This window comes from Spermophilus citellus, assembly GCF_964194105.1.
Source record: "Spermophilus citellus genome assembly, chromosome: 16".
Taxonomy (NCBI): Eukaryota; Metazoa; Chordata; class Mammalia; order Rodentia; family Sciuridae; genus Spermophilus; species Spermophilus citellus.
In genome coordinates, this window is record NC_138196.1 from 47,405,408 (window position 1) to 47,430,731 (window position 25,324).

Sequence of the window (25,324 nt, forward strand, 5' to 3'; positions counted from 1 at the left end):
TATTCTAAGAAGAGCTGTGAAGGAAAAGAGGGTGCAGGAACACTTGTAAACATGTATATGCAAACATATGGAGGTATACATTCATACGTATGTTTATTTTTGCTTGTTTAATCAAATTGATAATATCAATTGCCTATGGAGAATGGAATCAATTGGAAGACAAAGCTGTAAAGGAGACTTCTAAATGTCTTACTTTTTGAAGTTCATTATATGACTATATTGCCATTTGAAAAAAACACTTTAAAAAACTTCTAAAATAAATACTAATAATGGGTTATGCTATTTCAAATATTGCATTTGCTAATTTCCCATTTTTTTCTAAGATTGTTTTCTTTAAAAGTATGGAAATAGTAGATAAGAACTGATGAATAACTTGGTGGCTTATACGGCTTAATTTCAGGCTTATATTGAATGGAATTCTTGTTGTAGGGAGTTTTCTAAGACTTGAAATACATATATGAAAAATAAGAAAACTTCAGACCAGAAGGATTAAATGCCCCTTCCTGAAAGAGTGCTCTTACAGGAGTTATCTAAAACTTCCAACATTTTATATCTAACGTTAATAGTTTTTAGTCTTTTTTCATGTTGAATGTAGTACTCTTTTCTTATACCTGTATTTATATCCTGGTTCTCAGGGACACAGGAGAAGGTTTAAACATACGTAGTTATTATGTTTATATAAACTGTTAGTCTTTCTGATTTAAAATCCTGGACAACTTAGAGTAAGGCCTTAATGAAGCCTAATGTATCAATAAGCCTCCAGAAATTGTTATCTTTTGTTTTTCAGTCTATGATGCATTGTATATTAAAATGTGTGTTACTTTTTCAGCTTTATTTTAATGCTGTAGTTCATATTATTTCAGTTGTTTAGGCACCCTCATACTACCATCTGAAATTTCAGGAAGCTCTGTTTTGCATTATTTCTCATGCTTTAGTTTGTCTACTTTTTATTCTGTAAAAATACTTTGTGATCCAGCTTCTCCTTTTCTGAAGTTACAATACAGTTTCTTTCCATCTTCCTATCAATATCACTAATAGGGTTATGTTAGTGTTTAGATTGATGCAAAGTTGCTGAGGTATCAAAGATTAGCTTTCTGCAGAACATGAAGAGGAGAAAAAAATTATCAGTGGAGCTGGGAACTCTTGATAATAGATAAATTTTTATAGTAACAATTTCAAACAATCAAAATCCATTGTCACTGACCCTCTTTAAAAATTATCCCATTTCCTCTCTTTCCTCTTCATTAAATACAAATATAGTGAGAATATCCTATCTCAAACATCATAATTACTGGAAAAAAAACAAAAAGTTCATATCTTCCTAGTAATAGTAGAATTGTACCTTTTGTTGGTCAAGATGAGAAAAGACAATTTGTTGGCGCACACCTGTAATCCCAGCAGCTCAAGAGGCTGAGGCCGGAGGATTGCAAGTTCAAAGCCAGCCTCAGCAACTTAGTGAGGTCCTAAGCAACTCAGTGAAACCTTGTCTCTAAATTAAAAAAATATTTAAAAAGGCCTGGGAATGTGGCTCAGTGCCTAAGTGCCCCTGGGTTAAATCCCTGGTACAAAAAAAAAAAAAAAATAGAATTTTGGTTATTACTAGGTTGTCTTACTCTTGTGTTACTATATAGATATACCTGAGGCTGGGTAACTTTATAGAAAAAAATAGATTTATTTCGCTCATAGTTCTGAAGGTTTAAGAGCCCATATCTGACAGTCTGTAGGCAATTCAGAGGGTTACATAGCAAGTGACAGGGAACACATATGTGTGTCTTTTGGTCTTTCCACCTTTCCTATAAACCCACCAATATTTAGTTATTGGGATTTTACCTGGCAACTCTATCTAATTCTAATCACTTCTCAACACTAAAGTGAGATTAGTATTCACTCTCACATACTTCATAGTGGGGATTAAATTTCAGTTCTTGAACCCTTGGGGGAGACACTTAAACTGTAGCAACTGAGTAGTTGGTAACCCATATTTTGAATGTGTTCGTTTTAGTCTTAGAATTCATTCCTCACCATTGGTTGAGAATGAACTTCAGTTTTCTATAAAAATTATTGTGTTTTCTCTATTGCATTAATTTGTGTTATGTAAAATTTTATGATCTAGTGCATTTGGTAAAGTGTGAATCTGATAATGTCTCTAGATATCAAGAGATATCTAAGATATGTTTTAATATAATTGTGCTATTTAAAAGGATGATGATGCAGCTCAAGGGGTTACTTCTGCCAATACATCAAATTTGGATGACTTCTACCCAGCAGAAGAAGATACCAAACAAAATTCAAATAATACTAGAGGAAATGCTAACAAAACACAGAAAGATACTGGTGGAAACGAAAAGGCAAGGTATGCAAAATTTTTGGCTTTTACTTAGTAAAAATATAGTGCTTGTTACAGAGAAAGTTCTTGGCTAGGTATTTTGTTTTATTTTGCTTAATGTTGTCATCAACTTTTATTGGGAGTCTACAAATAAAATGTCAATTTAATTATAGAGAGAAATTTTATGAGGCTAAACTACAGCAACAACAGCGAGAGCTAAAACAATTGCAGGAAGAAAGAAAGAAACTGATTGAGATTCAAGAGAAAATTCAAGCTTTGCAAAAGGCATGTCCTGACTTGCAGGTAATTAAGAATTATTTCTTTCAGTTTGCTTAGGCAAAGGGGTGTTCAAAACCTAAAGTTTAGGGATGGAATGTAGCTCAGTGGTGGAATGCTTGCCTACCAAGCGCTAGGCCCTGGGCTCAATCCCCAGTATTGGAAAAACAAAACCGAACAAAACAACAACCAAAAAAAACTAATGTCAGTTGATAATAATAAAGGTTTTAAATCATCATAAGTTTTCTTTTCCAGTACCAGGGATTGAACTTAGGAGCACTTAACCACTGACCTACATCTTCAGTCCTTTTTTATATTTTATTTTGAAATAGGGTCTTGCTAAGTTGCTTAGGGCCTTGTTAAGTTGCTGAGAGGCTAGGTTTGAACTTGTAATTCTCCTGCCTCAGCCTCTTTAGCTGCTGAGATTTTATAGGCATGTGCCACTGCATCTGTCCTTATTATAAGTTTTCTGTAAAAATAAAATATATATGCTTTTGTTTATATTAAATAGTACTGAATATGGCTCTTTCAGTTTGAACAGAAAATAAGCTATATTTGGTCATGTCAGATAATCAGGTATAGGATTGATATGGGAATGGTATAATAATTCTTTTCTGAGATTTTCATAAAATTTATTGGTTAGCTTTATTTTTAGCTATATATATATATATATATATATATATATATATATATATATATATTTTAAACATTTATTTTTTAGTTGTAGGTTGACACAATACCTTTATTTTATTTTTTATGTGGTGCTTAGGATCGAACCAAGTTCCTCCACACATGCTAGGCAAGTGCTCTACCTTAGAGCCACAACCCCAGCCCCTATATTTTGTTTTTGAAGAAAGGGAAACATACCAAAGGATATATGTTTCTGATAAAATCGTTTATTTTCAAAACTCTTACCTTTTCTACATTATCTAATCCTTTTGTCCTTTATCCCCAATCTAAATAATATCCAGAGGAATATGTGACAGTGTTAGGTTAAGAATACAGAATTTTGATTTCTATTGCTTTTGTTGTTCCTGAGTATTACTTTTCAACTTTAACCTATGTTTTCATATGTTATTTTCAGATGATGATGGCATTTGGGGTCTAGTAATAACAGATTAAACATGTTACTAAAGATCTAGAGAAGAAGTATACTAACTACTTTTATGAAAATAATATTATTACTTTAATACCTCATAATAGTTTTGCCAATTATTTTTTAGCTGTCAGCCACTACTGTGGGTAATTGTCCCACAAAAAAATACATACCAGCTGTTACTTCAACCCCAACTACTAATGAAAATGAGACCAATACAAGCAAATGTGTTTTTGAACCTGAAGATTCTTCAGTAGTAGATAATGAGGTATGGTAAACTTATTATATTTCCTGAGTTGGTCTTAAGACACATCATAAGATGGAGAACAGTATCTGTGAAACATAGGGTGTTTTGGTTTTGCAGTTGTTGGATTGAATGTAAGGCTTTACACATGCTGGCAGTATTCTACTTGAAACATGTTTTATGTTTTGTGTCTTCTACTTGGAATAAACCTCTTTTATTTTTTTTAATCAATGGACTTTTATCTATTTATTATTTATTTATTTTTAGTTGTAGTTGATACCTTTATTTCATTTATTTTTATGTGATGCTGAGGATCGAACCTAGGGCGTTGCATGTGCTAGGTGAGCATTCTACTGCTGAGCCACAACCCTAGCCCCTCTTTATTTTATTATATGCAGTGTTGAGAATTGAACCCAGTGTCTCACACATGCTAGGCAAGCCCTCTACCACTGACCTACAACCCCAGCCCTGGAGTAAAACTTTTTTTTACAGAAAATAATTATGCTGGCATTGTTTCAAAATAATCATGCTCTTTATTAGCAAATACTTAGCAGAATTACATAATAAGAGTGTAGTTACAGCAGACACTAATTGTTTTTTTTTCTTTTTTTTATTTGTTGTTCAAGACACTAATTGTTTCAATTAGACTTAGCACTACATATATATGTGTGTGTGTGTGTGTATATATATAATTTGTAGGTAATATTGTGTCTTTTCTCAAATAATTCCTGAAGTTTGAGTGCTGCTTATTTTCATTAACAATTAAAGATTACCTAGTATTTTCTTAATCATCACTAAAATATTATTTTAACCTTCAAAGAAATCTTATCATTAAAAGGATAGAATGAAAATAGAAAGTTCTGTAGTACCAACAATATTCTTTAAGGCTACAGCAAATCCAAATATTTACTTAACTCTGATTTTTAAAATAATAGTTGTGGTCAGACATGCGAAGACATGAAATATTAAGGGAAGAGCTTCGACAGAGAAGAAAGCAGCTTGAAGCTCTAATGGCTGAACATCAGAAGAGGCAAGGTCTAGCTGAAACTACATCTCCAGTGGCCATGTCATTGAGAAGTGATGGATCTGAGAACCTGTGTACTCCTCAACAAAGTAGAACAGAAAAGTAAGAGAGTAGTTTAAATCACTTTTTAAATAATGTCAAACTTTAGGCAAAGCAGTTTGTTTTTCCCTCTTGATACGACAGCATAAATCTGCTGTTTCATTGAGGCTAGTGTTTTAGGTATCACCTTTGTGACTCAATTTGACTGAATTCAGTCATTTGCTCTTTTAAAATCAGCTTTCTCAAATTATTATGGCATGTGATAAATGGTGATAACAGATTTTCTAATGTCTATAAGTCTTATTTTCTTAAAGTTTTTAGCCTATAAAAAGAAAATGCTTGATGTCTTGTTTTTCTAACAGACCAGGGGAAAAAATCAGTTTTTTACTTAAATTGAACATCTGCTATTTGTAAGAATCTTGAGGATTTTAAAACATTTTGTTATACAAAACATTTTAGATTTTAGGATTTAAGTTCACCATTTCCATATTTAGAATATTTCATAAAGAGTTGGTTATCTATAAGTTGCTATATAGTAATATTTATATCTTAATTTTAGAAATCCAGATTTTTTGCAGCTTTACATTTTCCTATCCTTAGAAAACATTTCTACCACATTGTACTGTCTTCCTCTTAGAACTTATCCTATTTTTGGAGTTTTATTGATCAAACTATTTTATCAGTATTCTTTTCTGGTTATTACACATTTGTTCTTTTACAGCTTTCTTCAGATAGTTTTTATGAGCAGAACCATTGGTCTAGAGTTGTATGTTGTTTTTTGTTGTTTTGTTATGGTGCTGGGTGTTAAATCCAAGGCCCTATGCCTGCAGAGCACAAGCTTTATCACTGTGCTACATTCCTGGACTAAAGTTGTACATCCTAAAACAGCAGCCCATAGATATTGGTGGCTCTTTAAATTAAAATGAAGTGAAAATTTTTATTTCCTATCAACCACATTTTAAGTGCCCAGTAGCTATGTGTACCTAGCATCCGCTGTGTATTGCAGCACAGCTATCAATCATTATCACTATTGCAAAAAGTTGTTTTGATTGTTTGTTTGTTTATTTGTTTTTGTGGTTCTGGGATTAAACCCAGGGCCTTGTGCATGGGAGGCAAGCATTCTGCCAACTGAGCTGTATCCCTAGCACACAGAAAATTCTTTTGAATAGCACTGAAGTAGAGAATTGTCAGTCAAGGAAAAGTTGAGGGAGGTTTAGTTAAGGAAAAAAGTCCTAAGGGCCAGGTGCAATGGTGCATGCCAGTAATCCCATATACTCTGGAGGCTGAAGCAGGAGAATTGCAAGTGCTAGGGCTGGTTTTAGCAATTTAGCATGATCTTTTCTCAAAAAATAAAAAGGGTTAGGATTATAGCTCAGTGGTAGAGTGCCTCAGGGTTTAATCCCCAGTACTGCAAAAAAAAAAAAAAGTTCCTGGGGATGTAATTAATTACTATTTCAATTCAATTAAAGAATTGTTTGATGGAAGGCAAACTAATCTGTATAGCAATAATTAGGAGAGTACCATTTATCTTATAGAGTTACGATTAAATGTGTGTGTGTTAATATATATATGCTTGATATTAAGTCTGGTGCATAAAGTATTTAGCTTACTTTCAGAATGGTAACTGTTTTATGTCTCTTAATCACTAGAACAATGGCAACTTGGGGAGGTTCTACTCAGTGTGCCTTAGATGAAGAAGGAGATGAAGATGGTTACCTTTCTGAAGGAATTGTTCGGACAGATGAAGAAGAAGAAGAAGAGCAAGATGCCAGTTCTAATGATAATTTTTCTATGTATCCTCCTAATAGTGTGAATCACAATTCCTATAATGCAAAGGAATCTAAAAATAGGTTTGTTTGTTTGTTTTAGTTTTTTGCTTGATTTTAAGTATCTCGGGTCTTTTGACACAACGGAATTATACAATTCTCCAAACTAGCTCAGTATCTTAAAATTCATTTATAGCACATTTATAGCACTCTATACAAAAGTTAGTATAGACTCCATAAGTAAAGGAGCTCATTTCCTTAAGAGTATCCTCATTTCAGATGTAAATGCTTGGTCCCTAGGATAATTGTACTTCTGTCCAATGTGGCTACAAATTTGAGAGTTCCCACAACCCTTCTTTCAGTAGATAATTTGTAAGAACAACTCACAGAACGCAGGAAAACACTTATATTTACCAATTGTAAGTACGATTCAAGTACCATCAAGTGAAAGAAATGCATAAAGCAGTATGTGGGGTGAGGAGGTGTGCAGATCATCTGTGTCCTCTAGCTATACCACTTTCCTACACTTTGATGTGCTCACCAACCTAGAAGCTTTCTGAACTACATTGTTTAGGGGTTTTATGGGCATTTCATTGCATAGGTATGATCAATAAAACCATTGTTGATTAAACGCAAGCTCTGGCTTCTTTGTCTCCTCTGGAGGTCAGGGGATGAGTCTGAAAATTATAACCCTCTAAATGGACTGGTTGGTTTTTCTAGTGACCACTCGCTTCTCCATCATGAAGATATATAGGGCCTTCCAATAGTTACTTCATTAGTATAAACTCAGGTATGGTTGCAGTGGGCTTATTATGAATAACAAAAGACATTCTACCACTCAGGAAATGTCAAGGGTTTTTAGAGTGTTATGCTAAAAACCAGGGACAAAGACTGCTTTTATTAATATATCACAGGTTTTGCTGGTCCCAGCTAGACTGTGTCAAGATTCATACATAAGTTTTCATTTTTGCTACTGTTTGGGGGAATTAAGCAAAAATGAAAAATGGTGGATAGTGAAAAGATGTGTCAACAAAGATATTAATTGCATTGTGGACCTGGGGGCACACTGTCTGTAATCTTTAACTATTCAGGAGGCTAAGGAGAGAGGATCACTTGAGCCCAGTTCAGGACCAACCTGGGCTCAAGACTCCATCTCAAAGAAATTTTTTTAAAATAATAACTGCATTTTGATTTATAGCAGTGAAAACATTTTTTCATGAATAAAAGATGGTTAGATAGAATAGTTCCACTTAATGGAGTGTTGTGTGATTAAACTTAAAGCATGAGGAATGGAAGATTGTAGTATAATCAGTGTTTTCATTTGACAGAAGAATACAGAAATAAACGGGCTCTTCTGTGTAAAGACATAAAGGAAAAAAGGACAAGGAAGCAGTTTTTAAAAATGGTTTAAAACTAGAAAATTGCAGGTTTTCCCCTCTATTTTTTGTATTTTATAAGTCCTTTGAACTTCACGAGAATACTTGCTTAGAGACTAGGATATCAGGTTTATGGCTGTGTTTTAAAAACCGAATTATTATATGTGATAACTTAAGGCTTTAAATTCTATGTTAGGTGGAAGAACAATCGCCCTTTTTCGGCAGATGGAAATTATCGCCCATTAGCCAAGACAAGACAACAACAGAATATCAGCATGCAACGGCAAGAAAACCTTCGGTGGGTATCAGAGCTCTCTTATGTAGAAGAGAAAGAACAATGGCAAGAACAAATTAACCAGCTTAAGAAACAACTTGACTTCAGTGTCAATATTTGTCAGACTTTGATGCAAGACCAGCAGGTAAAATTTACTACAAAAATAAGTATCTTATTTGTATTATTTTCAAAGTAATACAAATTTTCCTCAACTCATCAGTAACTGTTACCAAATTTTTTTTTCAATAGACTCTGTCTTGTCTGCTGCAAACTCTTCTCACAGGTCCTTACAGTGTTATGCCAAGCAATGTTGCATCTCCTCAGGTACACCTCATAATGCACCAGTTGAACCAGTGCTACACACAGCTAACATGGCAACAGAATAATGTTCAGAGGTAATTGATTACTTAGAAATTTGGACACTTTTGAGTGCCAAAATTTAGTGAGAGTGTTATCGTTATCTGCTAGGAAGAAAGGGCATGAACCAAATATATATTAACACATTCTCAACCACCCGAGAAATGGATAAGCAGTGATTCATCTATTGTTCCATATTGATATTGTGGACTTTTGTTTGTAAAATTCTGAATTATTGAATTGTATACTTAACATTGGGTGAATTGTAGTGTGTAAGTTATGCCAGTAATGAAGCTATAAACAAAAAAATTTACTTGTACCTGCTGTCTGGCAGGAGACACTGCCTTCAGTTCTTGTTCCAAAGGCTAGCAAAACAAGCATTTATTTGTTGTAGGACCAGAACAGTCCTGCATGCTGTTGAATTATTTCTTACATATAATCTTCCTGAATATACTTTATAGATTATAATATAACTCGTTTTAAAATTACTGACTTCTTAAATTTTTGTAGGTTGAAACAAATGCTGAATGAACTTATGAGCCAACAAAATCAGCATCCAGAAAAATCTGGAAGCAAGGAAAGAGGAAGTAGTGCATCACACCCTTCATCTCCCAGTTTATTTTGTCCTTTCAGCTTTCCAACACAACCTGTAAATCTATTTAATCTGCCTGGATTTACTAATTTTTCATCATTTGCACCAGGTAGGTGACTGAAACTGAAAGAAAAAAAAATTTTTGATATTATAATTTGTTGCATGGATTTTTAAAAATTCGTTCTAATTAGTTATACATGACAGTAGAATGTATTTTGATACATCATACATAAATGAAGTATGACTTCTCATTCTTCTGGTTATACATGTTGTAGAATCACACCAGTCATGTACATAGGGTAATACTATCTGATTCGTTCTACTGTCTTTTCTAGCCCCATACCTCCTCCCCTCCCTTCACTCCCCTCTGCCTAATCCAAAGTACCTCTGTTTTTTGTTAGCCCCCTCTTATTATGAATTAGCATCCACATATCAGAGAAAATATCCAGCCTTTGGTTTCTTGGGATTGGCTTGTTTTGCTTAGCATGATATTCTCCAGCTCCATCCATTCACCTGCAAATGCCATAAAGTCATTCTTCTTTAAGGCTGAGTAATATTCCATGGTGTATATATACTACATTTTATTTATCCATTTTCTTGAAGGGCATCTAGGTTGGTTGCATGCTTGCTTGGTTTTGTGGATTGAGCTGCTATAAACATTGATGTGGCTGTGTCTCTGTAATATGCTGATTTTAAGTCATTTGAGTACAAACCGAGGAATGAGATAGCTGGGTCAAATGGTGGTTCCATTCCAAGTTTTCTGAGGAATCTCCATACTGCTTTCCAGAGTAGGTACACCAATTTGCAGTCCCACCAGTGATGAATGAGTGTACCTTTTCCCCTACATCCTTGCCAACACTTATTATTGTTTGTATTCTTTTTTTAAAATATATTTTTAGTTGTATGTGAACACAATACCTGTATTTTATTTTTGATGTGGTGCTGAGGATCGAATACAGTGCCTCACATGTGCTAGGCAAGTGATCTACCACTGAGCCACAACTTCAACCCCTTGTTTATATTCTTGATAATTGCCATTCTGATTAGAGTGGGATGAAATCTTAGAGTAGTTTTGATTTGCATTTGTCTAATTGCTAGAGATGCTGAACATTTTTTCATATATTTGTTGTTTGATTGTATTTCTTCTTCTGCGAAGTGTCTCTTCAGTTCCTTAGCCCATTTATTGATTAGGTTATTTGTGGTTTTGGTATTGAGATTTTTGCGTTCTTTATATACCCTGAAGGTTAATGCTCTATCTGAGGTGTGTGTGGTAAAGATTTTCTCCCATTCTGTAGGCTCTCTCTTTACGAGTCTTTCCTTTGCTGAGAAGAAGCTTTTTAGTTTGAATCTATCCTATTTATTGATTTTTGATTTTACTTCTTGCACTTTAAAAGAACTCTTGTTAAGGAAATCAGTTTCTAAGCCAAAATGGTACAGAATTTGGGCCTGCTTTTTCTTCTGTTAGGTATAGGGTCTCTGTTCTAATGCTTCTGTCTTTGATCCACTTTAAGTTTTGTGTAGAGTGAGAGATAGGGGTTTAATTTCATTTTGTTACATATGGATTTCCAGTTTTCCCAGCACCATTTTCTGAAGAGGCTATCTTTTCTCCAATTAATGTTTTTGGTGCCATGGTCCAGGATGCAATAACTGTGTTTATGTGGGTTTATCTCTGTGTCTTCTACTCTGTACCATTGGTATATGTATATCTCTTAGTGCCAGTATCATGCTGTTTTTGTTACTATGGCTCTGTAGTATAGTTTAAGGTCTGGTATTGTGATATTGCATAGATTTTTAACATTCTATTTTGAAATGGTAGGAAATGTTTGCAAGGCAAGTTAGAAACTTTTTTTCTACTTTGTTTCGTTAATGAAAACTTAAGCTTAATAATATAGTTGCTAACAAAATTAAGTGAATTACTTATGAATGATTGCTTCAGCTATTTAGAAAGAGAGAGAATCTATTTAGTGGCTGTTCTATAGCAAGCACTATGTAAAGCATTAGGAGAGTAAAGATGATTAACATAGTATACTTCTATAGAAGCACCATATCTTGTTGGTAAGTGCATTTCTCTTAGGCTTTCATTCAGTTATTGGGAGTCAAAGGACTGAGATAAATCCTTTCAGGAATTAAGAATCTATTGAGGAAGCTAAGAATGTTAACAAATGCTTATAATGCAGTGCCATGAGTGATGTAGCTATTGTGCGAATGCTTGGGCAAATTAGTTTTTGAATACAATTTATTACCAGAGAGATTAGAAAGGAAAGGACTTTCTAATCAATGGAGCCACTTAGAGTAACAAAGCAATGAAATAACATATCACTTAGGAAATTTAGAGGTTGTTAAGTGTGACTAGTAGGTAGGACAGAAGCCTTTTGTAATTGGCAAAAAACACTTCGACTACACTGCAGAGAAGAGGAGGCCATTGAAGGACTCTGAGCAGATGTGAGATTTATATTTTAGAAATATTATACTGGTGATAGTGTGGGAGGATTGAAAAGGAAGGAGGAGCTGGTAAATAAAAGACTTTAGCAGTAATATTAGGGAAAGAATGACAACCTGATCTAAGGCATTGCTAGTAGTGGTAAAGAAAAATGAGTAATTGAAAAGACATTTTAGAAATACAATGAATAAGTTAAGTGACCAGTTAAATGAAATGAATCATAAAGGAGAGTTGTTGTTTACAAGTGAATGTAGGAGGAGGAAAAAAGTTGGGAGAGCTTTGTGAACATAAATATTCATGTACCACAGTATATATTCTTAGCAGGATTTTCAAGATGGTGGCATTAAAAAATTGAACAAGCTTTTTTAGTTCTAGACTGTGAATATTGACAGCAAACATTGAGTAGACTTTTAAGTGATAAATGAGAAGTTACCCATTCTATTCCTTTTCACTGTAATACTCTTTATACCTATGCCAACACCATGTACAGTAATTGTTCATTCTGTATAAACGGGTTCAGTTTTGTGAAGCCCTCCTCTCCAGGTTATTAAATAGCCCTATGCAGGGACCTGGAAGCACTGTTTGGTAAGTATGTAATGATATTTTGCTTGCCTGATTAGGGTGGGAAAAAATATAAACTTTAGATCCTTGCATACCTGAGATCTAACCAGCTCTTCTTATTAGACGTTTGATCTCTATGCCTTTTTTTCTCATGGTAAAATGAGTATAGTATCAATTTTATAGTGTTTTGTACAGTAAATGAAATAATATGTAAAGTGCCTATAGTTGAGTCTGGTATCCTGTAATAATTTTATAAATATCATTTACTAATATTTATAACTTTAGTCCTTTAAGGAGTAAGGATTATTAATCATCTTTGTATGCCAGTGGCTGAGTATAAATAGTGATTGAATAAATAAACATTAATTTATTAAATGAATAATTTTCTGTTTGAATGGGTTTGAGTAGCACTTTAATTAAAAGCTGTCTTTAATTTCATTTAAAGCTAAAGACATTTCTTTATTATTCTTTTACCCATTGCTTTTATTTATTAGGTATGAATTTCAGCCCTTTATTTCCTTCTAATTTTGGAGATTTTTCTCAGAATATTTCTACATCCACTGAACAGCAGCAGCCTTTAGCCCAGAATTCTTCAGGGAAAACAGAATATATGGCTTTCCCAAAACCTTTTGAAAGCAGTTCCTCTATTGGAGCAGAAAAGCAGAGGTACTTGATTGTGAACATGACTTGTTATTTGCTGAAGCATTCACTTTTGTAATTATGTAGTTATGTGTAATTTGAAAACACAATGAAGGAGGATGTTTGTGATGGTTTGGCTTGATAGTATTGGAAATATGAAACTTTTATACCTTACTAGATATCTCTTAGGCATATTATATCTGCTGGTAACCCTGGTCTAAGAGTAGTTCAGAATTTTGGTCCAGGATATTCTGTGAGATTTAATTTGGAAGGATATAACCTGACCCATATAGTGTTTTGTCCTTGATTTGTTTGTCTGTAATGTTAAGAAAGTTCACTGTTCATTGACTTAGGACTAGAAAGTAATGTTAACTACTGGAAGATATTTGTTAAGTGATGGTCCATTTATTTGACTCATAGCCTCTGATTAGAATCAGTTTCTAAAGATCATTCAGATATAATATTGACTACTAATAGAATCAGTCACTAGTTAGGATTTCATTTTCTCTTTCTCATATTTATTTTTTAATGGATACTTTTCCCAGGTACAATTTCTGACACACATAGTATGAGAGATTAGTTAGATTGGCTCAAGATAGTCATTTTCTTTAGGCATTTTTATAGCTATATAAATAATATTTTAACAATAATGTTGATTCCCAAAATTCATTTTCATAATCAGCTGGTGAAAATCTTACAGTGTTTTTATTATTAGTTTCAGGAAAAACTTTATATTCTGTCAGAAACATCTCTTAAGATTTGCTGTCCAAGTCCTTTAAAAAAATTCACATTGCCAGTTGCAGTGGTGTAGCTGGGCAAGGTATGATGCACTCCTGTAATCCCAGTGATTCTAGAGGCAGAGACGGGAGGTTTACAAGTTGGAAGGCAGCCTTACCTGTTTAGTGAGATTGTTCTGAAATAAAAAATTTAGGAAAAGGGCTAGGTATGTAGCTCAATTGTAAAGTGCCCCTGAATTCAATTTCTAGTATTCCTGTTCCCCCCAAATTCACATTCCATTTACTTTTAGCTATATTTTTGGGCATGTCTCAGCCTTTTAATTTAGCATTTGATACTAATTGTTATGAACTTTTAGGGATTTTATTTTAACTTGATTAACCAAAAAAATTACAATCCCGACTTTGTAATCACCTCTAGGAATCCTACAATTAATCTCTTGGACCTTGTGGACTCTTTTTTCCTATTAACTTTGATGTTGTTTTATGAAACTATTTTTTTTTCATCAAAACTGAATATGCGGGGAGGCCGGGGTTGTGGCTCAGTGGTAGAGCGCTCGCCTAGCACGTGCGAGACGCTAGGTTCGATCCTCAGCATCACATAAAAACAAACAAACAAATAAATAAATGAATAAAATAAAGGTATTGTGTCCAACTACAACTTAAAAAAAAAATGAATATGGTGTTTAATGCACTGTTGCCATGAATCTCCATCGCAGTGAATGGGACTTCATTCTAATGCATTTCCCTACTTCATTATTATCAATGTTTTCTAAAATTGATAATAATTTCTAAAATTATTTTAGTTTTGCATTAAGTATTTATATTTTTAGGACAGATTTGGATATCTTATTTTAGATATTTTTACCATCTCTGAATAGATAGAACTTATCTCTTAAAATCCCAACTATCATAAGTTCCCTGAATAACTATAGAGATAACAAGTCAGATAAAATTTTTAGTTTTGAGCTAAGGTCAGAGAACTTTTCCTGTAAAGTTGCTAGGTTAGTAAACATATTAGACATATTACCCTGTGGACAGTGTCTCCCAAACTGTTCTTTGGAACACTGTTGTCCATGCAAGTTCTATGATAAAAAGTTGTAGAATTATTGCTCACTATTACTCTTAAGACATTTATAAAGCACACTGACATATTAAAACTTCTAAGAAATTCTACATACCTATATTAAATTTGTTTTGCCTTTTTCCCCCAACTTAGATGAATAGTGAATTTCTTTTAAATATTACGGGATGCCAGCATTCAGCAAATAAAATTTGGGAAATGATACTAGACCAACAGATGTAGGCTATACTTAATGAACAGAGTTTGTTTTCATAAATTCTGGTTATGTTAGAAGTTCTTTAGATAAAAAGAGATCCATGTTCCCGAACCCTCTGCTACAGCTCTTTTTTAGTTCCCTGAACTTTTTTTTTTCCTTTTGTGTCCCATCTTGCCTTAATTTTGCTTTCCTTCTTTCTGTTATAAATGCTAGATCTTTGATTTTGAGTTTTTGCCAGTAAAAATGGTTTAGTGAGAAGAGTCCAAAATTAAAGTTTCAAGTAATCCGTAATGTATAGTATTTGCCCATTTAATGCATATTTAATGAAAACATTTTATAGCCTGTTGAAGATTTTATTCACCAAAATGTCCTTAGTAAACTAGTTTTTGAAGTTTTCGGTTAATAAATCTACAGTGTGATTTCTAAATACTTGTTTTCATTGGTAAGGAATCAGAAACAGCCTGAAGAGGAGGTAGAAAACATTAGGACGCCATGGTCATATGACCAAGAAGGAGAAATAGGAAAACCATTTATCAAGACTGGATTTGCAGTGTCTGTAGAGAAAACTACAAATAGTAACCGCAAAAATCACTTAGATACAAGCAGGAGAAGACGCCAGTTTGATGAAGAATCATTAGAAAGCTTTAGCAGTATGCCTGACCCAGTAGATCCAACAACAGTAACTAAAACATTTAAGACAAGAAAAGCATCTGCACAAGCCAGCCTGGCATCTAAAGACAAAACACCCAAATCGAAGAGTAAAAAGAGGAATTCTACTCAGTTGAAAAGCAGAGTTAAAAATATTGGTAAGTATTGAAATTTGTTAAATGTTGATTGGCATTAGTGTTGGTAACCTAACAGTCAGTTTTAGTTACCTTTATTATTTTTTTCCAAGAGTTTAATGTAAATATTTTATAACATATCATACATTTTTTTTTTGTGCTTCATAAACATTAGTATGTTTTCTGCATATATCGTTTCTGTGAGCTCACTCAGAAAGGTGTTCTCCAAATTTTCTAGGTTACTGAAAAATTCCCAAAATGTCTTTGTTTTTACTCTTTTCTGTCTTTTGTTACATCTGGTCCAGCATTCCACTTTTTGTAACTTGTTAGATTTTTGATGGTTTCATTTAAAGAAATGAGGGCTTATAATTACGTTGTAATTTTTGAATATCACACAAATGAAGCCACTGTTAAAACAGCCACTGTTAGTCCTTCAAGAACAAACAAACAGGGGCTGGGGATGTGGCTCAAGCGGTAGCGTGCTCGCCTGGCATGCGTGCGGCCCGGGTTCGATCCTCAGCACCACATACCAACAAAGATGTTGTGTCCGCCGAGAACTAAGAAAAAATAAATAAATATTAAAAAAAATTCTCTCTCTCTCTCTCTCTCTCTCTCTCTCTCTCTCTCTCTCTCTCTCTGTCCCTCTCTCTCACTCTCTCTTTAAAAAAAAAAAAAATTAAAAAAAAAAAAAAAGAACAAACAAACAAAAAAAGAACCAAACTGATATTTTATTGAATCTTGCTTTTGAGTATCATACTAAAGTTTTCTTCATAGTGCTACTACCTATACCTTTAAAAAAAATAGGTTTTCTTTGATTTTTTTAGAGAACTTTCTGAAGTCAAGTACTAGGTTAAAAATAGTTTTTATTCACTAAAATCTGGAATATTATAGCTAAGGGATACTTCCTCACATTTGCAAGGGATTCTTTTTGTTTTTGGTTTTGAGGTTGTTGAGTTTAAGGAGATAATATTTGGTACTTCAGAATAAAGTATTCTAAGCTTATAATAAGGAAAGTTTGAAAAAATTATGTATAACTGCTGACTCCCTCTCTTGGAAGTTCTTAAAACATACAGATATACTAAAATCCCTGGAAAATCCTGTAGTAAAAAAATATATACTCATTAACTTTGGTAGCATTCTTCTTAACCATTTTTAGGTGATGGGAACCCTTAAAAAACCCAGCAAAACCTATGGATGTAACATAAGAGAATGATTGCACTTTTTTCGGGGGGGTGGGGTCTTAGTAATTCATGCATCCTTGAAATCCTTGGCTCCTACCCCTTCCCTCATTGAAGAATCTATCTAATGGTCAAACAAGCAAATTTGATCAGGGATGGCATTTTTCTTAGTGTACACATCATATTCTTGAAATAATTTTCTAGTAATTAAATGTTCAAGAGCAGTGGATTTATTTTGTATATTAACCAGTGCTGAAACCATTCAGACAACTACTGTGCTTTCTTCAAGATTACTTTTGGTGCCACCAAATAATGGCATTTTGAGAGAGGCCCTTCGAATAGTCATATAACTTTATTCCCCAAATGCCTTGCCCCCATAAAAATGGTTTATTCTAGCTTTCTCTCATTCAGCCAGGGGATTCGGGAGTGCCAGGGCAATGATTTCTTTCTTTTGGTAACAGGGATTAAACTCAGGGGTACTTTACCATAGAGCCGCATCCCCAGCCCTTTTTTATTTTTTATTTGTTTGAGACAGTGTCTCACTAAGATGCTCTGGGCCTTGCTAAATTTTGGGCATTGATTCTTAGACTTTAATGTTTCACACAAGACTCCTTCAGAATCTATTTTAATTGCAAATTCTAGTTCACGTAGCCTGGAAGGATCCTGGGGGTCTGCCTTTCTAACAGACTTGGGTATTACCAATATTGATCTGTGGAGCACACCTTGAGTAGCAGAGTTTTAGAGAACCCTTGCCAATTTAGGGCCATGTCTCCCTAAGCCTAGAAATATTGATGTGTTTGGAGTTTTTGTAAACAGCTTTATTCTGAGAAGTTACAATTCCATATATATATAACATAATCTTTAACTTTAAGGCAGGGGTTGACGTTGTCATCTTTATGCTTTCTTCATATTTAAGTTTACAAATGCCTGCCAAAACAAACTTTTGTATTTGTTCAACAGACATTCAAGACCCTCTGTTAGTGAGAGTACTACTTTAATCACACATACAAAAATAAAAGATTCAATAACAGAATCAAATAGTATCTAGTAGCAAAATCAGATTAATATGTAGCAGAATCACATTAGTCAGCTAAATACTTGCTATTCAAAATGTGAGATATGGACAAGCAAATCAGCATCATCTGGAAACATAAATCAAAATGGAGATTTTGGGACTCATATACTAACGAAATCATACATTTTGTAAAATTATGCATTTTACCAAGATTCCATGTATTCTGTGTGAAGATACACACATGAAAGTCTAGAAGTAGAGCTGGAGTTGTGGTTCAGTGGTAGAGTGCTTGCCTAGCATGTGTGAGGCACTGGGTTCTATCCTCAGCACCACATTAAAAAAAAAAAAAACTAAATAAACAAAATAAAGATATTGTGTCCATCTACAACTAAAATTATTTTTAAAAAACAAAGTCTTGAGAAGTGCTGAGATAGGTCATTGATTGATGTTTTTATTCTGTTTGGAAAGGAAATGGCCAACAGTAGTTACAAGAAAAGGATGCTTTTTGCATCTTAAAAAAAAGTAGTAATGGGGTCAGAGGAGAGAAGATTTAGAAACTTTCCAAATCAGAGTAACAATAAAAATGTAGAATATAGAATTGGCATGAAGCATGCTAACAGGAATTCGGAAAGGAAAAAGCATATTACAAATAGACCAGCACAGTGGTACTTAAGTTAGTATCTTGAGACAATTGAGACAGCTAGTTTACTGTCCCAAACTTACTAGACTTAACTGTTTATATATATTTTGCACTTACTGATATTCTTTCATTGAGTGGAATGCTAAATCTTCACTTATTTCATTCAGATGGTGGCAATTATTTTAACTATTTGTGAGGCAAGAATTTACAAATTATATAAAATTCATTTTCTCTGCTTCAGTTCAGATTTAAACCTTATGAGCTGAAAGTGATTTCCTACTTTGCTGAGTTTTTCAGTTATCGGATATTTGGTGACACTCTACCAGGCCAGTTTCTTGTTTTGATATTCTTGAGGGGAAATAGGTCCATAGTCTATATCTTCGCCTCTTCCTTCTTTTCTTGGAAAATTGAACAGACTTGTTAATGTACTGACTTCAGGGTTCTATTTATGTTTTTATGTCTTTCTTCCACCCTCTCTTATTACTCACATTAAACAGATGTAAAGAATTAGGCAAGCCAGGCACAGTAGTGCGTACCTGTAATCCCAGCAGTTTAGGAGTCTGAGGCAGGAGGATCCAGAGTTCAAAGCCAGCCTCAGCAAAAGCGAGGTGCTCAGTGAGACCCTGTCTCTAAATAAAAATACAAAATAGGGCTGGGGATGTGGCTCAGTGGTTGAGTGCCCCTGAGTTCAATCCCCAGTACCCCATTCCAATAAACACATAGATAAATAAATAAATAAATAAGAATTAGGCAAGGGAGCCTTTTGTGGTGGTGCATGCCTATAATTTCAGTGGCTCAGGAGGCTGAAGTAGGAGGATCACAAGTTCAACTTAGTGAGACCGAATCTCAAAAAAAAAAAAAAAAAAAAAAAAAGGTAAGGCAAGGCCTGAGAAACGAAGAGTAGTCAGAGATGCCAGCTCCCTTGTCTCACACTTAAAAGAGGAAAACTGAAACAAGAGATGCCAAATGGCAGTTGTAACCTCAGTGGTAGGACACCCTATTGCTGAGAATCAGAGCTGTACTGCAGTTAAGGCATTTAATAGTCTGCAGATGTCCCCTCAGGAGTGAGGTGGAAAGATTTCATGTTTCATCAGAACCTGAGTGGCAATGCAAAACTATCTACTAATAGCCTCCCAGGGAGAGAAGACAGCAAGTAGGGAATGATCACATAGAAGCTCTGTATTCCAAGAGGGTCACATGATTTTCTGCCATGAATCAGATTCAGCAGTGGTTTAGTCCTTACGTCTGGTATCCTCTTTTGAAACATGTAAGGTCTTTAAGGGGCCATGGCTAAGCCATTTCCCTTCAAAGAAGGGCCATATAGAAGTACTATTTCTTCTAATTATATGAGCCACTCATACTGAGAAAAAAATGGAGATAAAGGAAAGAGTAATGAAGTGGTATAGAAGATCACACCCTTAAAGTAATGAACCTCATGTATTATTCTTGCTGCTGTTATACTAGCTGACCTAGCCAGTGTTATTCTGTACTGTTAACATTCATTAAATTCTTCTGCTGCTCCTGGAGGATTACTATAAACTGCCCTCCAGTTCAATCACATGTTAGTAGCTCAACTTCAGAAATCTAGCCTTTGATGTTTTAAATTTGGGTCTCATATATAAAACAATAGTTTTTTCTTCTTCTCTCTTTATAGCATCTTAATTGTGGTATGTTTCATGTCACATTTTTGGTTGTTTGGGAGGGAGGGTTGGCTGTATATATGTATGTATTTTTCTTTCTTTCTTTTTTTTTTTTGGTCCTTGTATGTATATCTTTTTTAAAGTACCTACTGGGGTTCCCCCAGAGATAATTTTATATATGCTAAGTAACCTGCATTGTAATTTAAATTTATTTAGCATTTTTTCATGTGATTCAGTATTAGCAATCAAAAGCTTATTTTCATTTATAAAAACATTCTTGTTAGAATAATGTGCTTAAATGGTTTTTTCTTTAGAGCATTGTGTGCTGTTAAATGACACCACCAACAGTACTTTCAATTATGTCATTCTATATAATAATGTGGCAATCGTACCCTTATTTCTGATGTGTTTTATGTGAAGATCATGGTAAGGCAGCCTCAGCAAAGGCGAGGCTTTAGGCAACTCAGTGAGGCCCTGTCTGGGCTCATGCAAAATGAGTCTGGGATGTGACTCAGTGACAGAGTGCCCTTGAGTTCAATCCCTAGCACCAAAATAAATAAATAAATAAAATCTAGTAAATATGAGGGTTTAATATATTGGCCAATACACATTTTAATTCAGTGAAGAGAGGGTTGGTATAATCAATCACCTATGTAAAACCACAACAACAACAAAATTGAATTCTTACCTTGTACCATATAGCAAAATGAATGCGGGAGGGGAAAAAAAATACATAGAAGGAAAATGTAGTAGAATATATGTATAACCTGTGGGGGGTAAGTCTTTTTAAACCAAGTTATTTGCATAAAATATATAATAAATAAGAAAGGCAGACATTTGACTAATGCCCAGTACACTTTATTATGGATATTTATATAGATTGAATATGATTCTTGTTTTTCCTAATATTGAAAACTTGTTAACTTGGAGTCCGGTAGAGCATTTGGTGGTATAAGGTCTGCCTTGTACTATATTTTGAAATGGGATAAAGTCTTTAATGCAAGTGTCAAAAGCTAGTGAAGTGTGTATTACTATTACCCTATGCTTCCAAAGGTTTCTGCAAAGATAGCTCCAAGATAATATTATTTAGTGTATTATGTTCAATTGATACCAGGCCTTCATAGAAACTATAAATTAAGTTACTTGAACTATTTCACTATGGAAATCGATTTCTTTTTCACTCTGAGTTGCTGCAACTGGTAACAGCTATAACTTTTTTTTTTTTTTAACTAAAGGATATGAAAGTGCCAGTATGTCTAGCACATGTGAACCTTGCAAAAGTAGGAACAGACATTCAGCTCAGACTGAAGAGCCTGTTCAAGCAAAAGTATTCTGCAGAAAGAATCATGAACAGCTGGAAAAAATAATAAAATATAATAGGTCTACAGAAATATCTTCAGGTATGTTCTCTTAAATTTGCTTTAATTAAAAGAGTTCTTCATCTTGGATTTGAAAAGCCTTATTAAAGCAAGTTTTAAAATTACCCTATCGCATTTTTATCATGCATGAGATTTTATGTAGTAGAGATTATGGTACACATTTCTTGATATTAAGAAATATAAGCTGGAAATGCTTTTGTGTTGTGTAATGATACTTTTTGACACATTTTAATAAACTTATTCCTAAGCATTTCATGAATAGTTGATATTAACATGGAACTCCCAATTTGAAATTCCAAAATCTTATATAATTGAAAGCTTAACATAGGGCTGGGATTGTGGCTCAGCGGTAGAGCGCTCGCCTAGCACGGGCAGGACCCAGGTTCAATCCTCAGCACCACATAAAAATAAAGGTATTGTGTTGTGTCCATCTACACCTAAAAAATAAAATATTTTTTTTAAAAAAGCTTAATACAAAATCCTGTTGTTCCTTTGCTTACAACTTTGTCTTTACCATGCCTATTGGATAAAGTATGAATGCCTTAATTTAACATATATGTCCATTGGGGACTTGGTTCCATCTTGCCATTCCAGACTCATTTCTCACCACCTTGAACTTTATTCTTTTAGTGACAGGGATCTGAAGTTTTTTCATGGCTGTTAACACTATTTCTTACCTTACCAGTTGTACTTTCTGCCTCAAGTCCTTTTTTGCCCTTTATAAGCCCTTTTTTAAAAAAATATTTATTTTTTAGTAGTAGATGGACACAGTACATTTATTTTATTTTTATGTGGTGCTGAGGATCGAACCCAGGCCCTCACACATGTTAGGCGAGCACTTTACTGCTGAGCTACAACCCCAACACTATAAGCCCTTTTTAATGCTAGACTCCTACCTAAAATTTTTATTTGGGACCCTGAAATTATATTTGAATTCAAGCCAGAATAACTTCCATTTCTCCTTTTTGTTTCCATTGGAGCCTGTATAAACCTACTTTGTTGCCTATATAAAACTATTTTGTTGCCTGTATCATGTAATATGTACCTACTTAAATATCTTTATCACCTTTCCAAGTTCCTTGGCAATGGATAATTTATGTCTTAAATTCCAGCATAATACCAGATACGTGGTTCAGTGGAGTCATATATGTTTACCACCATCTTAGTTTAAATAAATACTAGTACTTTTCTGATTTATAAAGACATCTCAAACAAATATGGAAAGGGAGTCAGGAATTATAGACTAATGTGTTAATAAGGTCTAGGTAAAATTATACATATTATGCTTTATTCTTAAAATTTTTCAAAATTGATTTATTTTGTTGTTTTCAGAATTTTTTACATACCATTTGAGACTTATGATGCTAAGTTGGCTTTGTTTCCATTTTTTGATGAGGAATCAGGGTACTGTCTTTTCTGTTACTTATAAAGAACTAGTAATATAAATTGGTACAACTTTTGCAGAAGATTTCAAAAGTTATATCCTTAACCCAGTAATTGTTCTTATTGGTACCTATCTTAAGGAAACAGAATGAAAAAAAAATCAACATTTAGTGTTGTTTAAACCGTGTATGATTCCTTCTATATGTAAACAGAAACATGAATTTAAAAATACTGGAAGAAAATGCATCAAAATGTTAATAGTTTTCCAGGTGCGGTGGTGGTGCATGCCTGTAATCCCAGCAGCTTGAGATTGTGAGTTCAAAGCCAGCCTCAGCAAAAGTGAGACACTAAGCAACTCAGTGAGACCCTCTCTCTAAATAAAATACAAAATAGGGCTGGGGATGTGGCTCAGTGGTCAAGTGCCCCTGAGTTCATTCCCCAGTATCAAAAAAAAAAGTTAACAGTTTAATCATCTTCTGTAAGTTCTAAGACTTTTAATAATGAGTACTTATTACACAGGTTTAAAAAAAAAAACTCACATTTGCTTGTATTTTGAAATGACTTTCTGTAGCTCATATTGTTAGGAGATGATAGTGCTGAATTTTGAAGCATTAAGTTCAGGTTCCTATTAGGAAAAATAATAGTTCTATTGTTCATGACCCAGAATTTTATCAAAACTTTACAATTTTCATCTCCTTTTATTTTCTTTATCAAATAGTGACATCTTTAAAGAGTAAACAGTGGGTAGAAGTTGGGAAGGGCACTAAATTGAAAGGCATTACTTAAATAATTGATAGTCATAGTGGTACTTTAGACCTTATTGTCATTTGAAAAAAACGTAATGCTTGAATTTTGGTGAATTTAACAATATTTTGAGTAGTATAAATTAGTACTCCCTTACATTCCCCAAAGAGATTTTTTTCATTTTAACCATTCTATAAAATATTTTGTACATTGTATACTAACACTTGTTATTCTACCCATATTATATGATTATTAGAGTGTAATAACTGCTAGTATTGGATTATGCAGTTTTTTCTCTTATAGGAGTTATATAGGAGGTTCATCTTAATGTGTATGCTTCATAAAAATGAATGATAAAAGTTTATTAGGATAGTCATCATCAGTCACAGTAATGTAAGTTTATAATAGTAAACCTTTTGAGATTTTCCCTAATGAGATTATTTTTAAATAGAACAATAAACCATACCTTGTGATAACATTTCACTTAGGCAAATTTTAAAAAATTTTGCTTAATTCTTTTTTTCATTCACTTATTCATATTATAGACCCTGTCTTTACTACTCATACACATTTTATGTTCATCCTTATGTCTGCCCTTTCCTACAGCACATGCTAGGAGAATACTACAGCAATCTAACAGAAATGCATGCAATGAAGCGCCAGGTAACAATCTGCTTAGTTTTGGTGTCCACTTTTGTGAATTTTTTCCCATTGGCCCTAAAATTCTTAGTTATGTTGTTCTGATTTTTTTTTTTTACAATTTAGCTTAGTGTATGTTATTTGACTATTATAAAAATGAAAAAGTTCATATTCATAAAATTCTGAAGTCTTTTATTTTAAATTCTTGATTGGTAAAATTGGCTGCTTTTCTTGTTTTACAGTTAGTGTATGAAACCTAACCAACATATTTATAAGGGTAATAGAAACTATTTTTGAGATTTTAATATTTTAAAGTTACTTATTTTATATTTCTTGAATATTTCAAAGCATTAATATTTTTGAAACAGATATTTTTATATTATGGTTATTTTTTTATCACCAGTTAATATCTATTGAAAAATAAGAAGCCATCAAACAAAAACAACCATGACAGACTGTGATAAAGATACAAGATGGAAATTAGAAAAATTCAAGAAAACTATCTTGCTCTGTAAACTATTTTGATTAAATCAATTCCTGCTACAAGAGTGAAAAATGAAAGACTTTTTGAACCTTTAGGAAACTGTAAAGGACCCAGAACTGACAAAAAATATCAGTGGTAATTCCAAAGAAAAGAACTCTCAAAATAGTATAAAGTCAAAATAGGATAGAGAAACTTCACCAAGATCAGGGTCTTTCCTAGCAAAAGCTAATTAATAATAATCTAGGAGGAGAAATTGGCATACACTTTCCATCACTGTAGAAGGGAAGGAAGGATAATGCATTATGTAGAAATAATTTTTTAAATTTAGAGTGACAATTTTATCACATATTGATATTAAAGATGTCATTAAACCCTTTGTTCTTTTACCTTTGAAAGAAACATTTTCAAGATCAAAC

At 33.5% G+C, this 25,324-nt stretch overlaps 1 protein-coding gene across 11 annotated transcripts in view; it reads left to right on the plus strand.

The window, feature by feature from the left end:
- The window catches only part of PCM1 (pericentriolar material 1), a 92,954-nt gene that overhangs the window by 40,129 nt on the left and 27,501 nt on the right, over nt 1-25,324 (plus strand). For 8 of the 11 annotated variants that reach the window (XM_081269590.1, XM_081269596.1, XM_081269597.1 and 5 more), the window contains 12 exons: nt 2,202-2,353; nt 2,500-2,629; nt 3,826-3,966; nt 4,878-5,068; nt 6,655-6,855; nt 8,344-8,566; nt 8,671-8,816; nt 9,289-9,479; nt 12,866-13,037; nt 15,472-15,830; nt 21,515-21,679; nt 24,392-24,448. In XM_081269590.1, the coding sequence (XP_081125716.1) occupies nt 2,202-2,353; nt 2,500-2,629; nt 3,826-3,966; nt 4,878-5,068; nt 6,655-6,855; nt 8,344-8,566; nt 8,671-8,816; nt 9,289-9,479; nt 12,866-13,037; nt 15,472-15,830; nt 21,515-21,679; nt 24,392-24,448 (2,128 nt within the window). The remainder of the gene's footprint in view (nt 1-2,201; nt 2,354-2,499; nt 2,630-3,825; nt 3,967-4,877; nt 5,069-6,654; nt 6,856-8,343; nt 8,567-8,670; nt 8,817-9,288; nt 9,480-12,865; nt 13,038-15,471; nt 15,831-21,514; nt 21,680-24,391; nt 24,449-25,324) is intronic. The other 3 variants (XM_081269595.1, XM_081269600.1, XM_081269592.1) reach the window with 1 other exon arrangement.